The sequence below is a fragment of the Typopeltis vanoorti genome, chromosome 17 (assembly GCF_054136105.1).
Source record: "Typopeltis vanoorti isolate ZY-2024b chromosome 17, IOZ_Tvanoo_1.0, whole genome shotgun sequence".
NCBI classification, from domain to species: Eukaryota; Metazoa; Arthropoda; class Arachnida; order Uropygi; family Thelyphonidae; genus Typopeltis; species Typopeltis vanoorti.
The window spans coordinates 71,745,677-71,771,037 of NC_143565.1; the positions used below are offsets into that span (position 1 = coordinate 71,745,677).

Genomic DNA, 25,361 nt, shown 5'->3' on the forward strand with positions numbered 1-25,361 from the left:
TTTGTAAATTGCGTTCCCTCAATCTGTCTTCATACCTCATATTTCAAAGACTTACCACCTTATCTTTTCAATCTTTTCTGGACTCCTTTCTAATATATCTTCATTACCATAAAAACCAGGTCACCAAATCTGTGCCCAGTAATCCATATGAGGCTTGATCAAGGCCTTATACAATGGAACTATCACCTCTTTATTTCTGCACATTAAGACCCTCTGCATCATTGCCATTATCTGATGTGATGACTTCACAACTTGTGCATGTGCCCTCTGAACTTCAGGTCTTTGCTCACCACTACACTCCCATATCTGTTGTCTCCTCAACCTCCTCTTTCAAAACTTCCCTACCAAGTGTATACTTTGCATCCTATAAATTCCTACCAAATCAGAATCTTACGCTTTGCAACGCTGAACTGGCTTGTCCATAACACAATCTATTGAGGTCCTCCTAGAAGGCCACAACATCTGTTTGGCTCCTCATCATTCTTCCTAATTTTGTATAATCTGCAAATGCTTGCTTATCTCCAGTTAAACCTACTCCTATATCATTAATATACAAATTAAATAACAATTGAGTTTTACCACCAATGCAAGAGTGTCTCAAGGTTCTATCCTATCACCTACTCTCTTTCTCCTGCACATAAATGAACTACTCTCAATTAACACTAATTCTATCTTGAGCTTTGCTGATAATAGTACTCTCCATTCATCCTACTTATTTAACAAGCCATGCAGTATTCTGGCATCCCAAGCTACAAGATCATCTACAACTATTGCTTTAACACTGATCTACATACTATTCTTCAATGCAGCGAGGACAATCTTGTCACATTTAAAAAGAAACAAGGCAGATGAAATGGTTGCACTAATTGCATCTGTTCACCCAAAGATTGTCAGAATAAGTGAGACATGGTTGGAAGAGGATGACATCCTGACAGGAATAGAGATGGAAGGGTATAATGTGTTTCGTGAGGACAGAAGGGATAAAAAGGGGGGGGGAGTGCTATTGATGATAGAGAAATAGTTATGTCCATATAAAGTAGAGATGCAAGAGGGAAATAGTGCCAGTGGTTTTAAGGCAGTATGGTGTGAGATAGGGGTGAATGGAATCAAATACCTGGTGGGATGTTGTTATAAACCAGGTAATGTGGATGGTGGTGATAATGAAATGTACAATCAAATTAGCCAAGTAAATAAGAAAAGGGTGATCATTATGGGTGATTTTAATTATGGTAATATAGACTGGAATGATGAGATAGCAACTGGAAGTAAAGAAAATGAGTTTCTTGAGTTTTTGAGGGATAACTACCTCAGACAGTATGTAACAGAGGGCACACGAGGATTGAGGGTCTTGGATTTAGTCATCTCATCAGAGGATGTAATTATAAATGAGGTGTCAAATCATCCACCAATTGGTGAGAGTGACCATGAGGTGATTACCTGGGTGGTTGCCAGCAGTGCAAGGACCTCTGTGAGAAAAGGGTATATGTGGAACTACAGGGGGGGGGGGTATGAAGAGCTCAGGAGACAGCTTGCGGGTGTAGCGTGGAATGAGGAGTTAGCTGGAAAAGAGATCAATGCAGCTTGGGGGATTTTCAAAAACTGTTTAGTAGATGTAATGTCTAAATGTATTCCAAGGGTGAGAAGATTAAATAAGGTGGGTTTGAGATGGATGAATAAGGAGATTAAGCATGCGATACAGAGAAAAAGGGCATTGTGGAGGCAGCGTAAGAGTAGTGGAAATAACCAATTCCAGTGGTCTACAAAGACCAAGTAAGGAGGGTGACTTGGTTGGTGAGGGTAGCTAAAGAGAGGTATGAACAGCAGTTGGCTAATGAAGCCAAAAAGAATCCTAAGGAATTCTTTCGATATGTAGCCAGCAAAAGAAAGAATAATTATGGAAGGATGACATTGATTGGAGAAAATGGTATAAAGACAGCTAATGCAGAATGTGTGGTGGAGATATTTAATGAGCAGTTCATAAAGATCTTTCAATCTTGTGAATGTGACTTCATGGAGGAATTGAGAGCAGTTGATGATGGGGAGGAGAGAGACTGACTGTAGGTGAGCAAGAGGTGTATGGGAAGTTGAGTAAACTAGATGTTAATAAGGCTGTGGGACTTGATAATATATCACCACGTATTCTGAAAGAATGCGTGGTGATATATTATGACAGGGAGTTGACACCTGCCTTGACATATTTTTTTAATATGAGTCTTGCACTTGGTCAAGTTCATAAGGAGTGGAAGGAGGGCAAGATTGTGCCACTTCATAAAGGAGGTGATCAAACTCAAGCATCAAACTATAGGCCTATCTGTGTGTCAGGTGTTGTCGTTAAGTTGTTGGAGAAGCTTGTGAGAACTAGGATCCAGAGTTGGGTTGATAACAATGGTATTATATTTGATGGACAGCATGGATTTGCTAAAGGGAGGTCATGTTTTAGTAATCCACTTACTTATTACAATAAAGTGACTGCTTCCTTGGACAGAGGAGGAAGATACACAGTAATATACTTGGATTTCGCAAAGGCTTTCGATAGAGTACGTCGTGATAAGTTGACAGTCAAACTAGAGCAGATGGGGTTGAATATTAGATTAGTTCACTGGATTGGAGACTGGCTATCTGATAGATATCAACAAGTTGTGTATGGGGGAGTGATATCCAGGAAAAGGAAAGTCACTGGTGAAGTGCCTCAGGGGTCTGTTTTAGGGCCATTGCTGTTTAACTTGTATATTAATGATATTGGTGAAGATTTGAAAGGAGATATTCAGTTATTTGCAGATGATGAAGAGTAGAGAAGATGTTGTGGCCTTACAAGAAGACTTGAATAAATTGAGTGAATGGGCATGGAAATGGGGATGTGAGTTCAATGTTGCAAAATGTAAGGTTTTAAAATTTGGAAAACAAAGATGGGATGCAGAATTGATGCCTGGTGAGGATATATTGTTGGAGGTGGAAGAAATAAGAGATCTGGGGGTGATAGTGGATAAGGAGATCTGAAATTTATGGGACATATAGCCAAAATTGTGAAGACAACGCAAAGGCTTCTGGGAATGATGCGGAGAACACTGACATGTAGAAGTAGGGAGATTCTTGTTCCGTTGTATAAGGCTTTGATTAGGCCACACATGGACTATTGTGCCCGGATTTGGTCACCAGGTTTTTAGAAGGATGAAGAGATGTTGGAAAGGGTCCAAAGGAGACTGACTAAGGTAGTTTCTGACCTCTGAAATGTTGAGTATGAGGAAAGATTGAGAAGATGTAATTTGCAGAGTCTAGTGGACAGGAGGAAGAGGGGAGATATGATAGAGACCTACAAGTTGGTAAGGGGTTGTTATAGGATCAATGCTGGAGAAGGTTTACAGAGAATAGTGGGAGATCAGGGGAGAACAAGAGGTCATCCCTGGAAACTGTATAAAGAGGGTGTGAATAGGGGAGTGAGAAGCAGGTTTTTTCAATGCAGAGTTGTGAATGATTGGAATGCCTTGCCTGAGAATGTCGTGTCTGCAAAGAGTTTGAATGTGTTTAAAGCACGGTATGATGAGCTGTGTGTGTGATAAAAGGACCTCCCAGATGAGTCTTTGACTCCATGAGGTCTTGCGGTGGTAATAATAATAATAAATCACAGTCTTGCTTTTTCTCTCAAATTAGATCTCAGCCCACCTATCCTTACCCTCAGTAATACACAAACCACTAGACAAGATCAGATTTCTCTGCTTGAACTAACATTTACCTCCAGTCTCTCTTGGCATAAACACATCACATCAATAACTTCCTCAGCATACAAAAAATTAAGCACTCTCAAGTTCAAGATACTATTATATACCCAACCAACTCTTAACTATATACAAATCCTAAATCCATCCATGCTTGGAATACTACTCACACATTTGGGAAAGTGTACTTAAAACTTTCCTAAAAATCATTGACACTGTCCAGAGGAGAGCAATTCAGCTCGTAGATGATCCCTCTCTTACAGATTAACTTCAACGTCTGTCTCACAGATGCAGTGTTTCAGCATATTAGTCTATTCTACAGGTACTTTAGTGAGCATTGCTCTATTGAACTGGTAAACCGTCATTCCTCTACTTTCTGTCACACTTGTTAATACAAGAGCAGCTGTCCAGAATCTCTTTACTGTGAAACTGAAACACACTGAACCTGCTTCTCTTTCCCCTTTTATTCCACCCACCATGAGAACAACCTTCATGAGGAAGGTTGTTCTCTGGAACAACCTTCCTCATGAAGTGCTCCCAAATAACTACAACCTGCAACTCATTAAAAAAAAACATCAATAAACTTTTATTTCAGTTCTCATCTGCACTCCACACATGGCAATGATGTGCTTATAGGTTCTTCAACCTCTCATGTATGGGATAAATATATAAAAATTATAAAAAAAAAAAAAAACTACCACTCAGATGATCATTTCATGATAACTCTTACCAGCTGGAGGAAAATGCAATATCCCACTGACAGACATCAGATCCAAGACTCTCGATTCTTGCATGCCTTCCATTACATACTGCCTTAGATAGTCTCTCAAGAATTCAAGACATTTGTTTTCCTTATTTAAATGCTATCTCTTCATTCCAGTCTACATTACCATAATTAAGATAATCCGTAATGATCACTCTTCCTTTCTTCACTGACCCAAGTTGCTTATACATATCTTCATCACTACCTTCCATATGGTGTGGCCTATAGCAACATATGACTTTAGGTCAACTTTAGCAACATCTAACTAAAGTCAGATACTGCTATTTACTTGCACTATATTTATTTATATAGGATATAGATAGATCTAGATATTTATATCTCTTTACGTCAATCTTCACCTCACACTATACTGCCTCAAAACCACTGTCACTATTTCCACCTTTCATCTCCACTTTGTGTGGATGTAATTCCCATTTTATCATCAGAAATAGCACTCTCCCTCCCTTCTTGCCCTATCCTTATGAAAAACATCATACTGTCCATTTCTATTCTTGTCAGAATACAATGATAATAATAACTCGTTATCTTTGTAATTGATGTCGTCTTATCCTTGTCATTCTTGCCATCCGAAATAAGTTGCATTAAAAATATTGCAGTTTCTTGACTATGCCAGACATCCTTTTGATCAGAATGGTTTTTCCTTATTCTATACAAATTCTAGGTCCCACCAGGTATGGAATAATGCTTCTAAAACCTCCTTATAAACTCAATAACAAGCAGTCAAAGCAATCAATGACTGTATCCTCTCTGATTCTCACTGACTGACTGATTGATGATTATGTTTCTTGTTTACCAGATGGACAGGAGCAAAGTTTTAGTTTAATACTGAAGGCTTGGAACCTAAAGTTGTTGATTCTTGAATATTCATCAACATGAAATAGTAAATTCTAAAGAGGTCTGGTTGAAGATATTAGCATGTTAGTAGAAGAATCCTGATGCACTGAATGGTATTATGGTATTATATATGATGTAAACAGTTGGTAACAGTAACACAAATATTGGAATACAATTCTAGAAAGATCTAAATTCAAGAGCATGTACTTGAATAGGCAGGGGTGCGCCGGCCATATGTGCAATGTGTGTAATGCATACAGGTGCCAGGATAGTAAAGGCACCAAAGAGGAGGAAATACTTAAAAAAAACATTTATTTAAAGTGATTTTTTTATTGGAAGGGGGGGGGGTACCAACTAAAGTTTTGCACACAGGCACCGGACACTACTGGTGTACCCCTGTGAATAGGTATCTTAAGTTAAGACAGATCAAAATGATAACTAGTTAGGTATGGATAGAACAACTGTCTGATGGATAACAAAAAGTTAGAGTAACATCCAACATAGCACAATGAACATGGTGTTCACTTTTTTTTTTTTTTTTTTAATAACCTTTTGCTCATTAATACATACCAAATTAGTACTGTCTTCTAGGGGATTGGTATAGAAGTGCTTTTCAAATTATAGTCGCAAATTTCTTAAGTTAATTAAAATATTAAAACTAGTTCAATTATTACCCTGAGTGACTATAGTTTATTTCTTTTAATTAAATAAATTATTTAATTATATTAAATAAAATACAATTAAAAGTTAGGTATAGTTTCTGGGAAAATTCCCATGCTACTCCTCTTAAACACTATTATTATAATAACGGCTATTATAGCCTGTTTTTGTTGAGGAGTGTCCCTTATTTTAAATACATTGGCTATTATTACTCAAAAAAGGGGTATATATTTTAGGGCATTATGAGTGAGTATAGAAGGCAATTATAGCAGAATAAAAGAGGTGGAAAAATTTTGTACATACCTTGTTTTGATTCCAGGATGTCTTCCAATTTCATGATCCTGCTTAAGGTTGTTTATAAAGAGGGGGTGGGGGAAGGAAGGAAGGAGGAAGGGAGCGTGGGGTATGTGTTTTGACGTGGGAAAAACACACACCCCATAATAATGTATGTATATATATATATATATATATTATTGTGTTTAGGGGTGCATTTTGTGGGGGGGGAAGGAGAGAAGGGGAAGGGTTTACTTATGTGGAAACTGGGGCAGGGGACACTTGACAAGGGACATTCCTAAACAAAAACAGGCTATAATAGCCGTTATTATAATAACAATTAAAAGTATTAAATAAAATTAAAATTTTGTTTATTATTTTTTAGTCATCCTTGCCACCCCAAATGGATTGCATCACAAAGTTTGAAAACCTTTGCAACAAATAAGCATGCTTTTGTAGCAGATATTCAAAATGGGACACTCGGTACTTGAAGTACTTTTTGAAAACCAGTATTTATTCTCTGTGTATACTGTACAATACATGATACTTCCAGCACCTGAAGTAAGCTAAGTTTTCATTTTATATTTCTTACCTTTGTGCCATTCACACTGTAAATGTTGTGGCAACCAGCAAAGCATGGAGAATAATATTTAATATTGTCTGTACCACAAATAGGATCATAATGTTTTGGAGAACATTCACAATCAGTATTACAAGGTTCATCAAACTTTGGCTTTCCAGTAAGAGTTGAGCTAAATAAAATAAAATAATAATACATTATTAACAGAAATAGCCCATATTTCATTAATATTATTTGCCTAATAAATACTACAGTAGTTTCAACTTGAAATCCATATATAGCTCTTTGAATATTTTCACTCTCCAGCCTAAAGGCTATAAATTTGGATCCTACTATGGCATGGATGATTGTATCTTTAGGTGGTAGATGATTTTATCATTGAGTGTGAAACCACCACTCTGCTTATTAGAGGCTTTAAGTGGCTTAAATGGTCACTGTGGTGGAATAACCTGGATTATTTAGCTTTTGGTCTACTCACAGTCATGGTACTAGATGTGCTATAAATTTACAATCTTTCATGGCAGGAAGTGACACAAAAAAAATCTAAAAAGAAGATTAATTATTTGATTGAGTATAACAAAGTTTTAATTTCAGCATTTATATGCTATATGTTAAGAATATCATTATCTTTACATTAAGTAAGTATATTATGTGTGCATACATGAACACATTTAACAACTGACTCCTTTCCTAATCTTTAAGTTATTGAATATTTCGTGTAAGGTTTTAAATTTTTAACTGAAGTTGAAGGGGTTTTAAGCATGAAAACAGTCATGCTAATCCTCATGCTAATGATGAGACCTCAATAAAGGTTGAAACCGGTCTAGGTAGTGACCCTTCCTACAATGCATAGCATTATACATGTCTGTATAATGCTATACAGACATGTATAGCATTATACAGACATGTATAATGCTATACAGACATGTATAGCATTATGTGCTTTGAATTATGAGATATTAAGGCAAGTGATGTGAAGTCATTAGCTTCTTTATATGAGTTGTCCTAGTCCTGAAAATAGTTCAGGTGCAAACTTGTTTGCTTACACTTGGATAAAGGATTAAACCAAGAATATAATTTCTGGGTATCTTTAATTTATAATTTATAGTCATGCTAATCCGGCAACCAACTGTGATACTGTGTTGCATATCAGTAGCATTCCTGAGTGCTCTCCTGTCTATGTATCATCAGCAAACAGCAGAATATCTCCTGTCAAGTCCTTCTAAATATCTGTATAGATTGAACAACAGTGGTCCAAGGGCCGGTTCCTGGAGAACACCACTGGTCACCCTAAATCTGACAAACCCCCCCCTTGATATACCACTTTCTGATATTTGTTCATTCCATCCTCTTAACCATCAGCAGTTTAATAGTTTATATTCCAATCCTGTATCCTCTAATTTAAGCAACAGCCTTTCATGTGGCATCCTGTCAAATGCCTTAGCAAAGTCCAACAATATCATAGTTGAATCCATTGCCTTTATCCAACCCAGCCATAACACTTTTATAAAATATGAGCAAATTACTCACACATGACCTCCTCCTCCCTTTAGTAAAGCCTATGATGTTCTTTAGTAAGCGTTTGCAATACATGCAATATACCCTATAAACTTCAGTCTACTGTCAACTATCACTCTGAAATCTTGAATCTTATCCACTTCTTACAGTACATCACCATCAGTATAGTACTATATTGAGAATTATATTTCTGCACTCCAAAATGCAACACCTTGGACTTATTAATATTAAAACTACAATCCCACTCCTTTGTCCAAGTCAGAAGTCTATTCAAATCTTCCTGAAGGACATTAACATCAGCAGTGCTACTTATAATTCTCTCCAACTTTGCATCATCAGCAAACAGCTGAAGATTCCCCATCAGTCCACGTGATATATCATTTACAAACAATAATATCACTGTATATTGTGTGGAATTTTTTCTTGACTATTATGTATAAGACTATTACACTTTTTTTATATAATGTTCGTCAAGTAGCTTTATTTTATTGTCCTACATGTTTCGCCAATTTTTCTATCGGCATCTTCAGGGAATACAAACTATATGAAGGTAACATATATTAGAACCATCAGTTATAACCTAGTCTGTTATCTTCATATAGCTTACTAGTTTGTATTCCCTGAAGATGCCGATAGAAAAATTGGCGAAACATGTAGGACGATAAAATAAAGCTACTTGACGAACATTATATAAAAAAAGTGTAATAGTCTTATCACTGTATATTATTTTAAATTAGCTAATATATACAGCGACATTATTGTAAATAACATCACTGTATATGATTCTCCCTTATCTAACACACTTGTTACCTTATCATAAAATGCAAATTAAATTTGCACATTTGCTAAAACAACCTACCTTTTACAAATCCATGCTGATCATCAAGAATACTATGTCCATCAACTCAATCTTGTATTATATTCCTAAGCAATCTCTCCAACACCTTGACTACAACTGCTGTTACACAGGGTGGTCTATGAGTTAAAGTGGTTTGAACACTGCCTAGTTTAGTATTTGGCTAATTTCTCTCTTATTCTCTATACATTTATTCAGTTGACTCCCCACCATACTAGATTACTTATTTTATTATCTGTTACCATATTTAATTTGGTATCTTCACTAAAAATTGTGCCAAACCAGCTGAATGTTTTACTTGTTCTGTATTCAGAATGCAATGTTTTCCATGTTCCCTCCTATTTTCATACTTTTTGTCTTTTCATTGCTGATTTTCATACAAAATTTGTTATGACAGTTATTCAACTAATTTAAAAGAGTCCTGATTACCTGTAATAGATTTAAATGGATAAGAAGATAACTGAAGATAATATTTGAGAGGAAATAGCCAGTTGTTTATTGATGATGCAAAACTGTGTAGATCAATAGCAAATAAATGTCTGGACTATAACACAGCACACAGATATGGCCATCTGGGTTTCTCTTTTACAGATATATCACTTCTGCACACAAGAGACTAGCAAATAAATGCCATGTGTAGGCTGGTCAAGAGCAAAATATCTGTTGATATTCTTCTTAAAGATCTGAAGAATGTTTGGTGAGTCAGTAGTTCAACTACAGAAGGACATTGGTCAATTGTTGCTTGTGTTCCTGTAGGAATGTCTCTTTAATTTCTTGAATCAACCATGACTATTATTATTATTATCCCAAGATCCCATGGAGTCAAAGACTCATCTAGGATCCTTTTGTCATACACATGGCTCATCATACTGTGCCTTAAACACACTCAAATTCTCTGCAGATACCACAATCTCAGGCAAGGCATTCCAATCATTCACAATTCTACATGCAAAAAAATCTGCTTCTCACTCCCCTGTTCACACCCTCTTTATACAGCTTCCAGGGATGAACTCTGGTTCTCCCCCTAATCTCCCACTGTTTTCTGTAAGACCCCTCCAACATCGATCCTATAACAACCCCTTACTAACTTGTAGGTCTCTATCACATCACCCCTCTTCCTCCTATCCAGGCGCAAACTTTGTTTGCTTACACCTGGATAAAGGATTAAACTAAATATATAATTTATAGTCTAACCAAGTGGGAAAAAAAAAAACTTCCATTATCCATAAAATAACTTCCTAACTTTCTTGCCAAGTCCAATCCTTCTGCTAATTTCTTTAAACTGAATTCTTTAAAGGATTCCCCACAATCAGAATCTTCGGCAGAACTTTCTCTGCCATTTGGTTCGACGTCCTCTATTAATTGTACCAGTTCCTCCTCATTTAAGTCTGTTTCCCAATCAAATTTCATTTTTAACCATATAGCAAAAGCCCTCTAAGTGGCCATTACTATAAAAATAATTTTTTTACATAAAAAAAAACATTACATATTGCATATAACTCACCAGAAAATAAAATGTTCAGCTTGAGATTAACACACTTATGATTTTTAATGTGCTTTCCTGGCAAAAAACAAAGACAATTTTCAATAATAAACACTTTATACGGTAAACAATTGACGTACTTGCATGCTAAAGGGTATTTCCCTCTAATATAAATTCACTACTTATAACTACGAGTACATGCACGATATGCAAATTTAGAGAAGATAAAATTTGATTTATAAGTCACACAGTGAAAAATATATGATAAGATAAAGGGTTACTACAATTTGTAGACTGTATTATATTGAAACTGCACATTATACGAAAAAAAAAAACTTATAAAAAAAATAAATCTGACTTATGAACATCCATTTTACAGCAAAGACATTTCCAAGAATGCATTATGTTCATAAGCTGGATTTCACATGTATTGGGAACATGGTATTCCAGAAGACAAAGTTAATTAATGGTGTGCTACAAGGGCCTGTTTTGAGTTCATTACTGTTTTAACTTGCATATTAATGATACTCAGGAGAGGTTTAACTGCAGATATCTGTAGATGATGCAAGGGAGAACTATATAGAGTAGGGATGTATGAATGAAGACAGGGCTAAAAGAAGAGGAAATCCCTTGAAGTTGTATAAAGAAGGTAGGTGTGTGCGTGTGTGTGTGTGTGTGTGTGTGTGGCAAGGAGCAGATTCTTTTAGAGTAGATAAATGAGTGTAAGTGTTGTCCAGTTCAGTATTGTGAAGTGTAAGGCTTTGAAGACAGGTAAGGATAGGATGTGGAGTATGGAATTTATAGATAAATTTTGAAAGAAGTGGATGAAATGTGACGAGGATGAGGGATCTGAGGGTGGTGGACACTGACCTGAGATTTAGGAGTCATATTGCTTGAATTGGGAGTGACTTGACACATAGAAGTAAAGATGTCATGCCAGCCTGGTTGGCTGAGTGTTCGCATATCTGCTCTCCAGCCAAAAGGCTGCAGGTTCAAATCCTACCATGGGCATGGATGTTTGCAATTGTTTGTGAAAATACTAGTGGTGATAGTTGGTGGTAGATGGTGATGGTGTAGTTGGTGGAGACAGAGTGTTATAGAGTAGGTGTGCTCCCTCAATGAGTCTTTGGACTCAATGGAGATGTAACATAATAATAATAATAATGTTATAGAGTCACTGTATAAGGCCTTAATCAGGCTGCACATGGATTGATATGTGCAAATTTGATCACCTGGTTTTCAGAGGGGGGGGGGGGATGAGGATATATTAAAGCCCAGAGTAAATTGACTGCGGTAGTATCAGGTCTCTAGAATGTTGGGTATGAAGACAGTTTGAGGGAATGCTATTTGATATAATTTGGTAAGGGATTGCTGCTAATTAATATGGCAGAGAATTTGCATAGAATGAGACAAGATTAAAAGAAGAGGCTATCCCTTGAAGTTGTATAGAGATTCGATGAACAGCTATTTCTGCACCCACCAATTTTTTCCATGCAAAGAATTTACATGGAGAGTGGTTGATGGGTGCAGAAATGGTGAATGAGTTTAAAGTATGGGTCTTTTATGGAATGCATTGCCTGGAAGTGTGGTGAGTGCGCAAACTGTGAATGGCTTTAATGCACAGTTCGATGATCTTTTTTGCGTGAGAGGGTATAGACTCCCGTGTTGAAGTCCTTTGACTCCATAGAGGTCAGATGCTAATAATAATAATAATTAGCTTTATGTGTGTATGAAAATGAGTTTTTGGACTCCATAAATTTTGGAGTTCTTTTAAAAAATGATAAAATAATAAAAATGGAAATCTGACTGAAATGCTTTTTTTTTTTTTTTTGCATTTTTGTTACACCCTTATTGAAATTTATAAAACACCAAACAAGCAGTATATCAAAACAATTTTATGGATTTGAGAGTTGGGTTAGAAAAAAAGTAGCTGAACAATTACTAAGGCAGCAGATATAAAAATCAGGAGATTGAACAGATGGCATTAATGACCATACCATATTAAAAATGAAGATATTAGGAAGGAACTTGACATTGTTAGCATTCAAGAATATGTGAGCAGAGCTAATCTAAAGTGGTATTGTCATTTAACATAATGGGAGAGGAAAGATTAGCAAAATTAGCATATAAAAGGAAAAGACCAGAGTGGTGGTTTGATGATGTAGTCAAGTCAAAAGTTCTCTAGACGACCAAAGTATAAGATTTGATAATATTGGAGTCCTGACAAATAGCACTTTAATCAAGAAGGAGAGACTGTTGATAGGAGGTTAATAATAATGCACTTCATTATTATAAACTCCTATCAACATTGTGGTATATCTCTTGAGGGTGTGTATGTATGTATGTATGTATATATATATATATATATATATATATATATATATGTATGTATATATATATATACAGGGTGTTCGGGATAAATTTGACAGTTTCGTAAGGAAAAAGAAAATCTTCTTTGTATCTATTAAATTTAATGAATTGACAAAAAACATTACAGGCAGAGTTAATTACAATACTATCAAAGATTTACTCAAAATAACCACCATTAGCATCGATCACAGCTTCAATCCTGCTTCGGAACCTCGAACAAGCTGATGCTACAGTCTCCCTGGGAAGGGCCGCAAAAACTGTTTTAATTTTATCCATTAACTGGGCTTTTGTATTACTGGAAGTGCGATTGGTGTCTTTTTCAACTGCGCCCCATACAAAATAATCCATGGGGTTAAGGTCTGGGGAGTTTGGAGGCCAAACATTTGGACTGGTGAAGTCGTAGAAATTTTCAGACAACCATTTTTGACTTTTCCCAGAGGTGTGGCAAGGGGCCGAATCCTGCTGCCATACATACGGCCTACCATTGGCTACCCTTGTTATCCAGGGCTTGACTACAGTGTTTAGCAACTCCACGTAGCCATCTGAAGTCAACCTGAGGCCCTCTTGGAGGGAATTCTGAGGAATTCTGCGAGGAATTCTGCTGTACGAACGCAATCAGATCGTCTGCTAGGGATCTTTCTTCTTGCTACATCCTCGTAGTCACCATTGCAAGTCTCTAGTTCATGCCTGATTGTTTTTACTGTATTCAGGGAGCATTGGGCAGCAGTCGAAATATCCTTATTTTGATGGCCGGCACGAATCATCATGATACAAGTTATTCTCTTCCATGATTCAGGTGGGTTCCAGCTATCGATCCTTTCTGAAATCTTGTATATGAATGAAGAAGGGTCCAACCTTTTAAATGAAGAGAAGTGTGTGTTAATACATGTAACTTACGGAAAAATATAATTAATTATAAATATGTCAAATTTATCCCGAACACCCTGTATATATATATATATATATATATATATATATATATATGTATGTATGTATATATATATATATATATGTATGTATATGTATATATATATATATATATGTATGTATATATATATATATATATATATATATGTATGTATATTATATATATATATATATATGTATGTATGTATATATATATATATATATATATGTATGTATATATATATATATATATGTATATATATATATATATATGTATGTATGTATATATATATATATATATATATGTATGTATATATATATATATATATATATATATATATATATATATATATATATATATATATATATATGTATGTATATATATATATATATGTATGTATATATATATATATATATATATATGTATGTATATATATATATATATGTATGTATATATATATATATATATATATATGTATGTATATATATATATATATATATGTATATATATATATATATATATATGTATGTATATATATATATATATATATTGTTGAAATTAGGATTTACTCGGGATGTATACATTTATAAAAATAAATTTAACTGACTAGAACCCGAGAAAGTATAACAAAAACCTTTAATACATCACAACTAGTTTCATCGGTGATCCGACTTCTTCAGGTGAGAAATAAAAACATAAGACATAAAATAACACGGTAAAAAATGAACTTTACAGCTTAATAAAAAGCAGAATAATAACAGTCATATTTGAATAGGTGACCGCGTGCTACCGTTGGCATGAGTAGAATGTGTGCGACAGCTAATTTTTGAGCGCCAGTACTGGATTACTGCGCTATGGGAATCGGGTAAATTGTAGCTAAGATTATTGTTTAAATGTGAAGGGTCCAGAACTATTTCTTTTGATTCGATGATTCTTCTTTCGAATTCATCCTTGCAAATATATAAATTAGTAGTGCGTTCCCAATCAACTTGATGTGGCTGTTCTTCAAGGTTAGAGTTTGCCGAGAAAAGGACATGACTGGAAAGGGCGCTCGCTCGTGCTCTACTGTAGGAGATGTCACGTCTATGTTCCTCAAGACGAAGTGAAACAGATTTGTCTGTCTGGCCAAAATAAGGTCGACCACAGTTGCACAAAACTTTATATATATATATATATATATATATATATATATATATATATATATATATATATATGTATGTATATATATATATATATATCAGGAATTTGATAATGATGAAGAGGACTTAATGAAAAACCTAAAAATGGGTAGGAAACAAGATGAAATATAGCATGTAATCTTTAAATAAATTATACAAATTTACATATTTAACACTAACATTGCAGCTAAAATACTTCTAAATCATCTTGTGCATATTTAGTGTATCCTAACATTTTGGTAATGGCAATCATCACATTAAACTATGCTTTAATTTGATCATGACACATTTGAGAATTATGATTACTGTAATAATAATATAATTATAGTATATAATATATAATAAATAATATAATAATAATAAAATTCTAAATGGCAACATACAAAGTAATACTGATCTTTCATAGGCTTGCCAAGTATAACAAAATTAGTTTACACTTTTTACATTTTGGAAAATTATGGAGACAACTACTGTGTTTGAGTAAAACTTTAGTTTAATATAAACCAAAATCAACAACACACGTTTTGTTTCACCTTCATATCAAGGTCATTTTCTGGAGCATATACACTATACTAACAAAAATTAGTTTACAGTATAAGCGATTAAAACAAATAAAAAAAAATTCATAATACTTGTGGAACTAAGTACAGTATATATATATATATATATATATATATATATATATTTTTTTTTTTTTAAACATAGACTTACAAAATAGTTTGAGCAAGATACAGGACAGTTTTTTTAATACTTTTTGTTCCAACAAATAAAGAAAGAAGAGGTTAGTTACAGAAATTTGTGTCAGGGTTCAGCAAAAAAGAAGAGCATGTTAAAAGTAGTAGTTCTTTAAATAGCATATGGCTGATAACTGAGATCTGCTGCCAGAACACCTTTAGGAGCATATAAACACTGAATGAATTTAAGGAATGCTTACATAACATATTTTAATAATTACATCTTTAACAGTATTAATAATGAGGGAAGTGATGAAAGTATATTTTCCACATAATTATAATAATCATAATTAATGATACTATTGTATAAAGTATCATAAGTACCGATTATTAATAACCCTGTTACAGTTACTAATTAAAATAAATAATAACATTTATTTAAAATTGCTAATATTTCTCATGTGTGACATATATTACTTACTTGCAAAGAGGAATGTTTAGTCCAGCAAATTTCATGTTTGGACAATGCAGAATAAAAATGAACACTAGTCCAACACACATAACTGTAAAGACAATGCAGAGTTTGATGATCCCAGCACAGCGTAGATTAAATTTCTTTACAAGATAGCCTCCAAGGAAGGTTCCTCCACCAGCTCCAGGAATGGTAACTAGACCTAAATATTCATTACAAGTATAATATAATATATGAAGTTAATCAATCAAATTATCTTAACTTAATTTACATATTTAACTTTAGATAACTCTTCAATGGAAAGTTTTTTTTGTTACTAAGGTGGTTAAATTAGAGAAGATGGAAAGACAGTTAAAATGATCCAGAGGTAAGTAACCAAGATGATAAATGTTTACATAATTGCACATATAAGGAGAGATTGAGAGAATAGAAGCATACAAGTGAGATACTGTAACATATGGCTTGTATAGGCAGAATTCAGTCATCTCTGAAAACTGGTTAAGGATGCATGTGAAGTACAGATTCTTTTCATGATGAATGGTAAATGTGTGGAAAGTGCTACTATATATGTTATAAGTGTGTCTTTGGTGAATGTGTTCAAAGAGGAGTATAATAGATATTTAATTATGAATGACTGAATTGACCATCCCTTGATGAATCCTTGGACTTCTGGAGGATGTATTCATAATAATAATCTGAGCTGCCAATATCTAAAAGAAGGATAACATAATAACATTGCAGCTTTTCACTCTCAATGATAAGTTTAATAAAAGTTTTTCAAAAGTTTGTAAATATATTATACTAATGTACTTCTTTTTATTTCTGGGGAGATACAACAGTGATTAATAAATTATATTTTCTTGTTGATACGGTGCACCTAATCTATGATGCACAGTGCATTACCTGCTATATCTATATAGACATATATTTATCACATGTAGTAACATACTTTTCTTACTTAGTTACTAAGTAACTATTAGTAAGCAGTTGCTCTATTTTCAAAAAAAAAAAAAAAAAACGCTTACTAACATTTGAAGAAAAAATTCAAAAAGTTGCATTGTGTAACAAAAAGCACTACTCTGGATTTCTGGAGTCGAGAAGAATGCAAAAGAAAAAAATTCTTTCTAATTAACATGATGTTTATAGTTTGAAAATGCAATTTCCATTTCTGTCTCTCACACACACACACACAGAGGCTGGAGAAAGTCTAAAAATTTCTTATATATTGTTACATTTGCTGGCCCAGTGGTTATCATATCCACTCTTTCTAACCAACAGGGTGTGGGTGGGAGATGAATTTAATTACCTGGTGTGAGATGACTTCCCCATTTAATGGAGGCCTAAAGTGGCTTGAAAAAAATTTCTAGGTAAAAATAAATTTTTACCTAGAAAGAAATATTCCACTTCACAGAGGTGGTGATAATGCTAAGGCAATAAATTATATGCTGATCTGTATGTCTGAAATTATAGTTAAGATATTGGAGAGATTGGTGAGATGTAGGATACAAAAGTGGGTTGATAAGTATTCTTTGTGCTTGTCAGCATGAGTTTGTTAAAGGGAGGTCATGTTTTACAAACTTGCTTATGTACTATAACAAAGTGATGAATGCATTGAGCAAGGGAGATGCATATATATTAATATTCTTAGATTTTGCATAGGCTTTTGATAAATTGCCACACTACAAGTCAGTCACTAAACTGGAGCAGATGGGATTGGATGATAGACTAGTGAGATGGATAGGTGAATGGCTATCAGATAGGTATCAGCAAGTTGTGTATGGGGGGGGGGGGCACTGCCTCGAAAGAGGAAAGTGATTAGTGGTGACACAAGGGTCAGTTTGGAACTATTGTTATTTAATTTGTATATTAATGATGTTGGGATAGGTTTAACTGGTGATATACAACTGTTTGCAAATGATGCAAACAGTTGGATATCACCTGGGAAGAGTAATGAGGAATCAAGCAGATGTGGCCTTACAGGAGGACTTGAATAGATTGCATGAGTGGGCAACAGTATGGAACTGTCAATTTAATGTTGCAAAGTGTAAGGTTCTGAAATTTGGTAGGCAACAACAGGATGCAAGGTGGGGAAATTTTGGAAGAAGTCGAGGATATAAGCAAGTTACTCTTTTGTAAGGATCTGAAGTTCAGAGGTCACATTGCACAAGTTGTGAAGGCATTACATCAGATTATGAAATAGACTGACCACATGGTTTTTAGGGTGATGAGGATATGTTTGAAAGGGTCTAGAGAACACTGACTAATGTTGTAACTGGTCTTCAGGATGTGGGCTATGAGGACAAGAATGAATGCAGTTTGCAAAAGCTTTGTGAATAGGAGAAAGACAGGGTATGATTGAGCCATTTAAGTTGGTAAAGGGTTGTTACCAGGTTAATGTGGAGAATTTTTTTGTAGAATGGAAGAAGTGAGTAAAACAAGGGTACATGCCTGTAAGTTTTATATGGAGAATGCGAGCAAGGTCATAATGAATGCATTGCCTGACGCTGTGGTGAATGCAGATACATTGAATGAGCTTAAAGCAGGGTTTGATGGGCTTTGTGTAACATTATTTGCCTCCCATGATGAGGCTTTTGATTTCATGGAGGAGTATAATAATAATAATAAAAAGAAACAAAAGCAAATACACAAGACTCCAAGTATGGGCAAATATATCGGCAGTTTGAGACTTATTGTAATAGCGATACAACTGTATATCAGAAGTTTTTTACTATAATGTGTTATTTAAAATAAGGCTTGCGAAAAAGGTGCTTTTGCATCAATAGCATAGTGTCATCCAAAGAAAGGCTGTTCTAAGTTCGATTCTGTTTGCCAAATAGAGGAACTTTTCTAAGCCTTTCTTTAACCAGTTCTCGAGTTAGTTGACCTCCAGAAGTTGTATAAGGAGGGTGTCAGCAAAGGGAGGGGGACGAGGAGAGTGGTTAATGAGTGGATTGTGGTTCATTGAGTTTTGTCAGAGACAGCAGGGACCTTCCACAAAGGTCTAATGTTAATACTACTACTAATAATAATAAATAGAAGTCTTTTCTTTTGGAAAATGTTCAAGGGTTGAGCATCTTCAATACTGATCTGGTTGGCAGAGTGATTAGTATATGTGCTGTAGACCAACAATCTGCTGGTTCAAATCCTGCCATAGGTATAGATGTTTGTGATGGTCTTTAGGTGGGAGATGAATTTTTCATCTTGTGTGAGACCACTGCCCCTTATTGGAGGCCTGAAGTAGCTTGAAAAAAATACCATGGATAGTTTCTAAAGTAGGGTTTCTGGATTATGTAAAAAAATAAATTTAAAAAATAATAAAAATCACTCATAGTACTGGAGAACTATAAACCTACGTAAGTTTACAACCTTTTGTGGGTGGGGGACTTACACAAAAAAATGTATATATCCGTTACTTGAAAAGTCTGCTATCATTACTGGATACAGCCAGGCTGGCCAAGTGGCTAGCATATCCACTCTCCAGCCAAAAGGTTGCTGGTTCGAATCCTGCCGTGGGCATGGATGTTGTGATTGTCCATGGAAATAGTATTATTATTATTATTATTATTCAGGCCTCCGTGGAGTCAAAAAGACTCATCGTGGGAGGTCCTTTCTATGAAACACAAAGTCTATCAAGACTCATTGAGGGGAGGTCCCCCCCTTAAGAAACACAAAGTCTATCATACCACTCCTTGAACTTATTGACTGTTCTCGCTCTCACCACTCCATCAGGCAATGCATTCCATAGTTCAACCACCCTCCATGAAAAGAAACCACTCCTCACCCTCTTGCTAACAGTTTCCTTTCATAACTTCCAGGGATGGCCTCTTGTTATCTCTCCTTCCCGCTGTTCAACCAAGCGAAAGAACTCCCCAGTGTCAACACTGTAACCACCTCTCAACAGTTTGAAAGTCTCAATAATATCACCTCTCCTTCTTCTATCCACCAAACTCTGCAGTCCACATTCCCTCAGCCGATCCTCATAACTATCATTGTACGGTCCTGAAACCATCTTTGTTATCTGCCTTTGTACCCTTTCCACAGTTAATTTATCCCCTTCAAATCCTGGGGACCAAATCTGAGAACAATAGTCCAAGTGTGGTCTGATCAGGGTCTTATACAATGGAATGATAACTGTTTTATTTCTGCAGGTCAGTGTCCTTCTCATTATTGCAGCAATCCTCTGTGTTACCTTCACCACTTTTGTAATATGTCCCCTAAATTTCAGGTTTCTATCACTCATCAATCCCAGATCTCTTGTCTCCCCTACTTCCTCCAGTACAACTCCTCCTATAGAGTATGCAGTGTCCCATCGATGTTTCCCAAACCTCAAGACCTTACATTTTGCTGCATTAAACCGAAACTCCCATTCATTTGCCCATCTATCTAGCTTATTCAAATCCTCTTGCAGGGCTGCCACATCTGCACTATTACTAATGATGCTTCCCAGCTTTGCATCATCTGCAAACAACTGAACATCCCCCTGCAATCCACTGACAATGTCATTGATATAAAGGTTAAACAATATAGGTCCCAGTACTGAGCACTGTGGGACCCCACTGGCAACCCTCTGCTTCATTGAAACTGCTCCACCATACACAACTCTCTGATACCTATCGGACAGCCAATCCTGAATCCAGTTGACCAATCTGACATCCAGACCCATGTGCTGCAACTTAAATATCAGCTTATCATGTGGCACCCTGTCAAATGCCTTTGCTAATTCTAAGAAAATGGCAGTATATGCCTTTCCCTCATCTAATGCTCTTGTAACTTTATCATAAAAGGCTAGCATATTGCTAAAACAAGAGCGCCCCTTCACAAATCCATGTTGACTCTCACAGATAACCCTCATCTGCCCAATACTGTATATGGTCCTTCACTACTTTCTCCAAGATCTTACTAACTACTGATGACACACAAACTGGTCTATAATTAGACACTTCCAGTCTGCTACCGCCCTTATGCAATGTCACTATCTTACCTTCCTTCCATTCCATGGGCACCTTTCCAGTAGCCAGACTTCATTAAAAAGCTGGGTCAAAGGCACTGTCAGTTCCCTAGCACATTCTCTCAAAACTTGTGGTGAAATACCATCCAGTCCCACAGCTTTACTAACATCCAGAGTACTCAGTATTTGAAACACACTCTCCTCCTGTACCTCTAAACCTTGAACCAGCCCTATCCCTCTAGCATTAAAACTGACTCCTCCAGGATGAAATACTCCAATAAAGTGGTCATTGAACAATTCTACTATGTCCTCTGCATCAGTCACTCTATTCCCATTTTTATCCCACAATATCATTCTTCCACAGTCATTTCTTCTCCTACTGGCCACATATCTAAAAAATTCCCCAGGATTTTCTTTGGATCTTAGGGCTAATCTCCTCTCATATTCCAGTTTCGTCTTCCTTACCATACTAGTCACTCTTCTGGCCTGTGTCTTATACTCTTCATGCATCTTCTCCTGTCTCCTTATATCTCTTCCACAGCCTCTTTTTCGCATGCAATTCCTGTGTAATATTGTTTGTCATCTTGTTCACTCGTGGTATACATCTTACCATTGCTGCTAACAAATATTCTTCTACATAATTTCCCACGCACTAATGATATCCCGGCCTTCCAATTCCTCCCTCCATGAAACTTCCCCAAGTTGACGTCTTAGACTATTATAATCACCTTCCTTATAATTCTATATACGTTTCCGTCTCTTTGAGACTCCTGCATGTCTATTCATTTTCCAAGTCAAAACCATATGATCAGTCTCTCCAACTGGTGGGATAGATGTCATCTCAGTTATTGTCAGCTCTTCTGATGCTATAACCAAATCCAAAACTCTTGAACCTCTTGTTCCCTAAGACATTTGTCCCTCAAGAATTCTGGAAGTTCCATTCCCTTATTGCTACATGCATCTTCCTCTCCCCAGTTTATACTATTGTAATTAAAATCTCCCATAACAATCATTCTTCTTGCTCTTGCCAAACTCAACTGTCTAAACATTTCCTGGTCCCCAACCTCTGTACTCCTGGGTCTGTAGCAACACTCCACTAAATATCCTGTCTTTCCCACCTCCACTTCACACCATATGCTTTCAAAATCATTAGTGTCACTGCCTTCCAAAGTCTCCACTCTTAGAGGACATAGGTCGTCACTTATCATAAGCAGTATTCCACCACCACGCTTTCCCTTCCTATCCTGCCGAAAAATGCTGTACCCAGCAACTTCTATTCCTGTCATTATATCCTCTTCTGTCAACCATGCCTCAGTCATCCCAATAATTTTTGGCCAGGCTGATGCTATCTGCGCCACCAATTCCTCTCCCTTATTCCGGATACTCCTGGTTAGTATATAGCATATAAATGTCGTTGTTTCTATACCCAGCATTATCCTCTCTAGACTCCACTAAGCTCAGTGATATCTGATGTCATCCCCCTTCTCCCAAGTACCTATTCCCACAAGAGGCCACCCTGCTACCATCCTCCCTGAGACACACTGACTTTTTCAGAACAGCAATCTCTCCAGATGCCTGCGTCCTTCCTCATTCAAATGTAAGTGGTCTCTTGCATACAATTCCTCTCTGTCCTCAAACGCACTCCAAGCATCCACATATTCGAATCCTCTCTTTTGACACATTCTCGCTATTATGCCATTCAGTATCACCGCTCTTCTGCTCAGCTCGACATTAACATACCTAGGCAACACACACACACACACTATCTTTCCTCTCTGTGTCTTCTTTCATACCACCTCAAGCAAGAATCTCATATCTCTCACTGCCCTATTTACACCACCACCACTCAAGTCATTTGTTCCCACCATCAAAATCATCTCATCCACCCTTGCACCTCTCTTAACTGCCAAAGCCACCCTTTCTATCGTTTCTCCTGGCAAACACTTCTCACGCATTCTATCTTGAACACCATGGGTCATTGAGTCCTCATATATTATACCTCTTACCATTCCCTCTCTCCTACTGTTTCCATTTTCTCCTCTTCTTTCATTCCCATAACTCTCTCATTCCCTCTCTCCTACTGTTTTCATTTTTTCCTCTTCTGGCACTCCCATACCTCTCTCTCATTCCATTCTCTCCTCTTCTAGCACTTCCATACCTCTTTCTCATTCCGTCTCTCCTCCTCTAGCACTCCCATACCTCTCTCTCTCTCATTCCTTCTCTCCTACTGTTTCCATTTTCTCCTCTTCTAGCACTCCCATACCTCTCTCTCATTCCATTCTCTCCTCTTCTAGCACTGCCATACCTCTCTCTCATTCCGTCTCTCCTACTGTTTCCATTCTCTCCTCCTCTAGCACTCCCCTGCCTCTCCTACTGTTTCCATTCTCTCCTCTTCTAGCATTCCCATACCTCTTTCTCATTCCATCTCTCCTACTGTTTCCATTCTCTCCTCTTCTAGCACTTCCATACCTCTTTCTCCTGTTTCCATTCTCTCCATATCCAATTCCATTCTCTCCTCTTTTATCATTCACAAATTTCTCTCCTCTCCTATCGTTCCCAAAACTCTCTCTCTCCCCTACTCTGATTTGCCTTGCATTTATCTCTTCCATTCTTCTAATCTCATCTTTCATACTTATCATACTTCTCCCAAGACATTCCACCTCCTCTTTCAGCTCCTCTATCTCCCTCTGCAGGTCAGTCACTCTAAATCAAAATTCACTCTCCCAAACAAAACCATCTAAACTTTCACAGTCACTCACGCCTTCTACACTATCGACTATTATTTTCTCATTCACATTTTTTTCTTCATTCTCTCCTTCACTACTCATCTTCCTGTATTCATTTCCCATTCCTGGAGCAACAAGGTCGGTTATTGAGATATCTGCTGCATTTATTTCCTCCCACTACTTGCACTTTAAACACACACGCACCCCATCCTCTCTCACATGCCAGACATCCAAGTAGTGGTGATGGTCGGCGGTAGATGGTGTAATTGGGGTTGGCTGGTGGAGACAGTTGTAGAGCAGATGTCCTCCCTCGATGAGTCTTTGGACTCCCTGGAGGTGTCAAATAATAATAACAATAATCTTTGTTTAAATTGTAGAACTAGCCCAGTATATTAAATAAGGAATGTATGAATGAAATTACAAACATTTAGGAATATAAATGACACAAAGAAATATTAGTGGCTGAAATTATCTGCCTCACAAATAGGAGGAGGAGGAAGAGGGATATGATTAAAACATATAAGTTGGTAAGGGGGTTGTTACCATATTAATATGGAAGAAATTTTTCATAGAATGGTGAAAGATAGGCAGAACATGAGGCTATCTTTGTATAAGGAAGATGTTAGGAGTGAGTAACAGGTTATTTGCATGGAGAGTGGTAGGTGAGTGGAATGCATTGTGTGATTGTGTGTGTGTATGGTCAGAGCAGAAATGTTGAATGAGTGTAAGGCACAGTTTGATGAACTCCACATGTGATGGTGAGGTACCTCCCACAATAAGTTTTTTTTTTAACTCTATGGAGGTCTGATGCTAATAATAATAATAACTATTATTATTTGTTACATTTTCAGAAGGGGCAGGTCAATTCTTTCATTGCAATGACCTGCCCATTTTGAAAATGTTACATATATATCTTGCATTAATTTAGTTTATGTCAAATCTATTTACATATATATATTTGCAGATAAAATGTAGAGAAGGTGTTTTAAGCTTCAGCTTACAAAATTGATTTCCTTATATACTGGTGTCCAAAACCTAATGACAAACACTATTTCTGAAGATTACAAATGCAAATTCACACAAATCAGCTTGTGGAAATTCCTATAACTAATGACTTCAAGTAGAAAGCATGTACACATTCAAATTTCAAATCATGTGTAAAGGGATCACATGGTAATACTCAACAGTATAAAAGGCAAAAGGCTGTGATAAATGAATTGTGTCTGAAGAAAGCTCTTTTTATGAAAGAATAAAGTTGCAAACTTGGATGTCTTTTAATATCTCAAAGACATCATCTAGATCATCAGTTCCCAACTGGTGGTATGCGTACCCCCCAGGGAGAATGCATTCAGGGGTACAAAAAATAATCAGTAATGGCAGAAACC

The 25,361-nt window shown here is 36.2% G+C and overlaps 1 protein-coding gene across 2 annotated transcripts in view; it reads right to left on the reverse strand.

Annotated features, from left to right (window-relative positions):
* Window positions 1–25,361, reverse strand: part of Oatp26F (Organic anion transporting polypeptide 26F) — a 250,080-nt gene that overhangs the window by 38,007 nt on the left and 186,712 nt on the right. For both annotated transcript variants that reach the window (XM_090407707.1, XM_090407708.1), the window contains 2 exons: window positions 16,312–16,504; window positions 6,857–7,016 (listed from right to left, as the gene is read on the reverse strand). In XM_090407707.1, coding sequence (XP_090263833.1) covers window positions 6,857–7,016; window positions 16,312–16,504 — 353 coding nt within the window. The remainder of the gene's footprint in view (window positions 1–6,856; window positions 7,017–16,311; window positions 16,505–25,361) is intronic.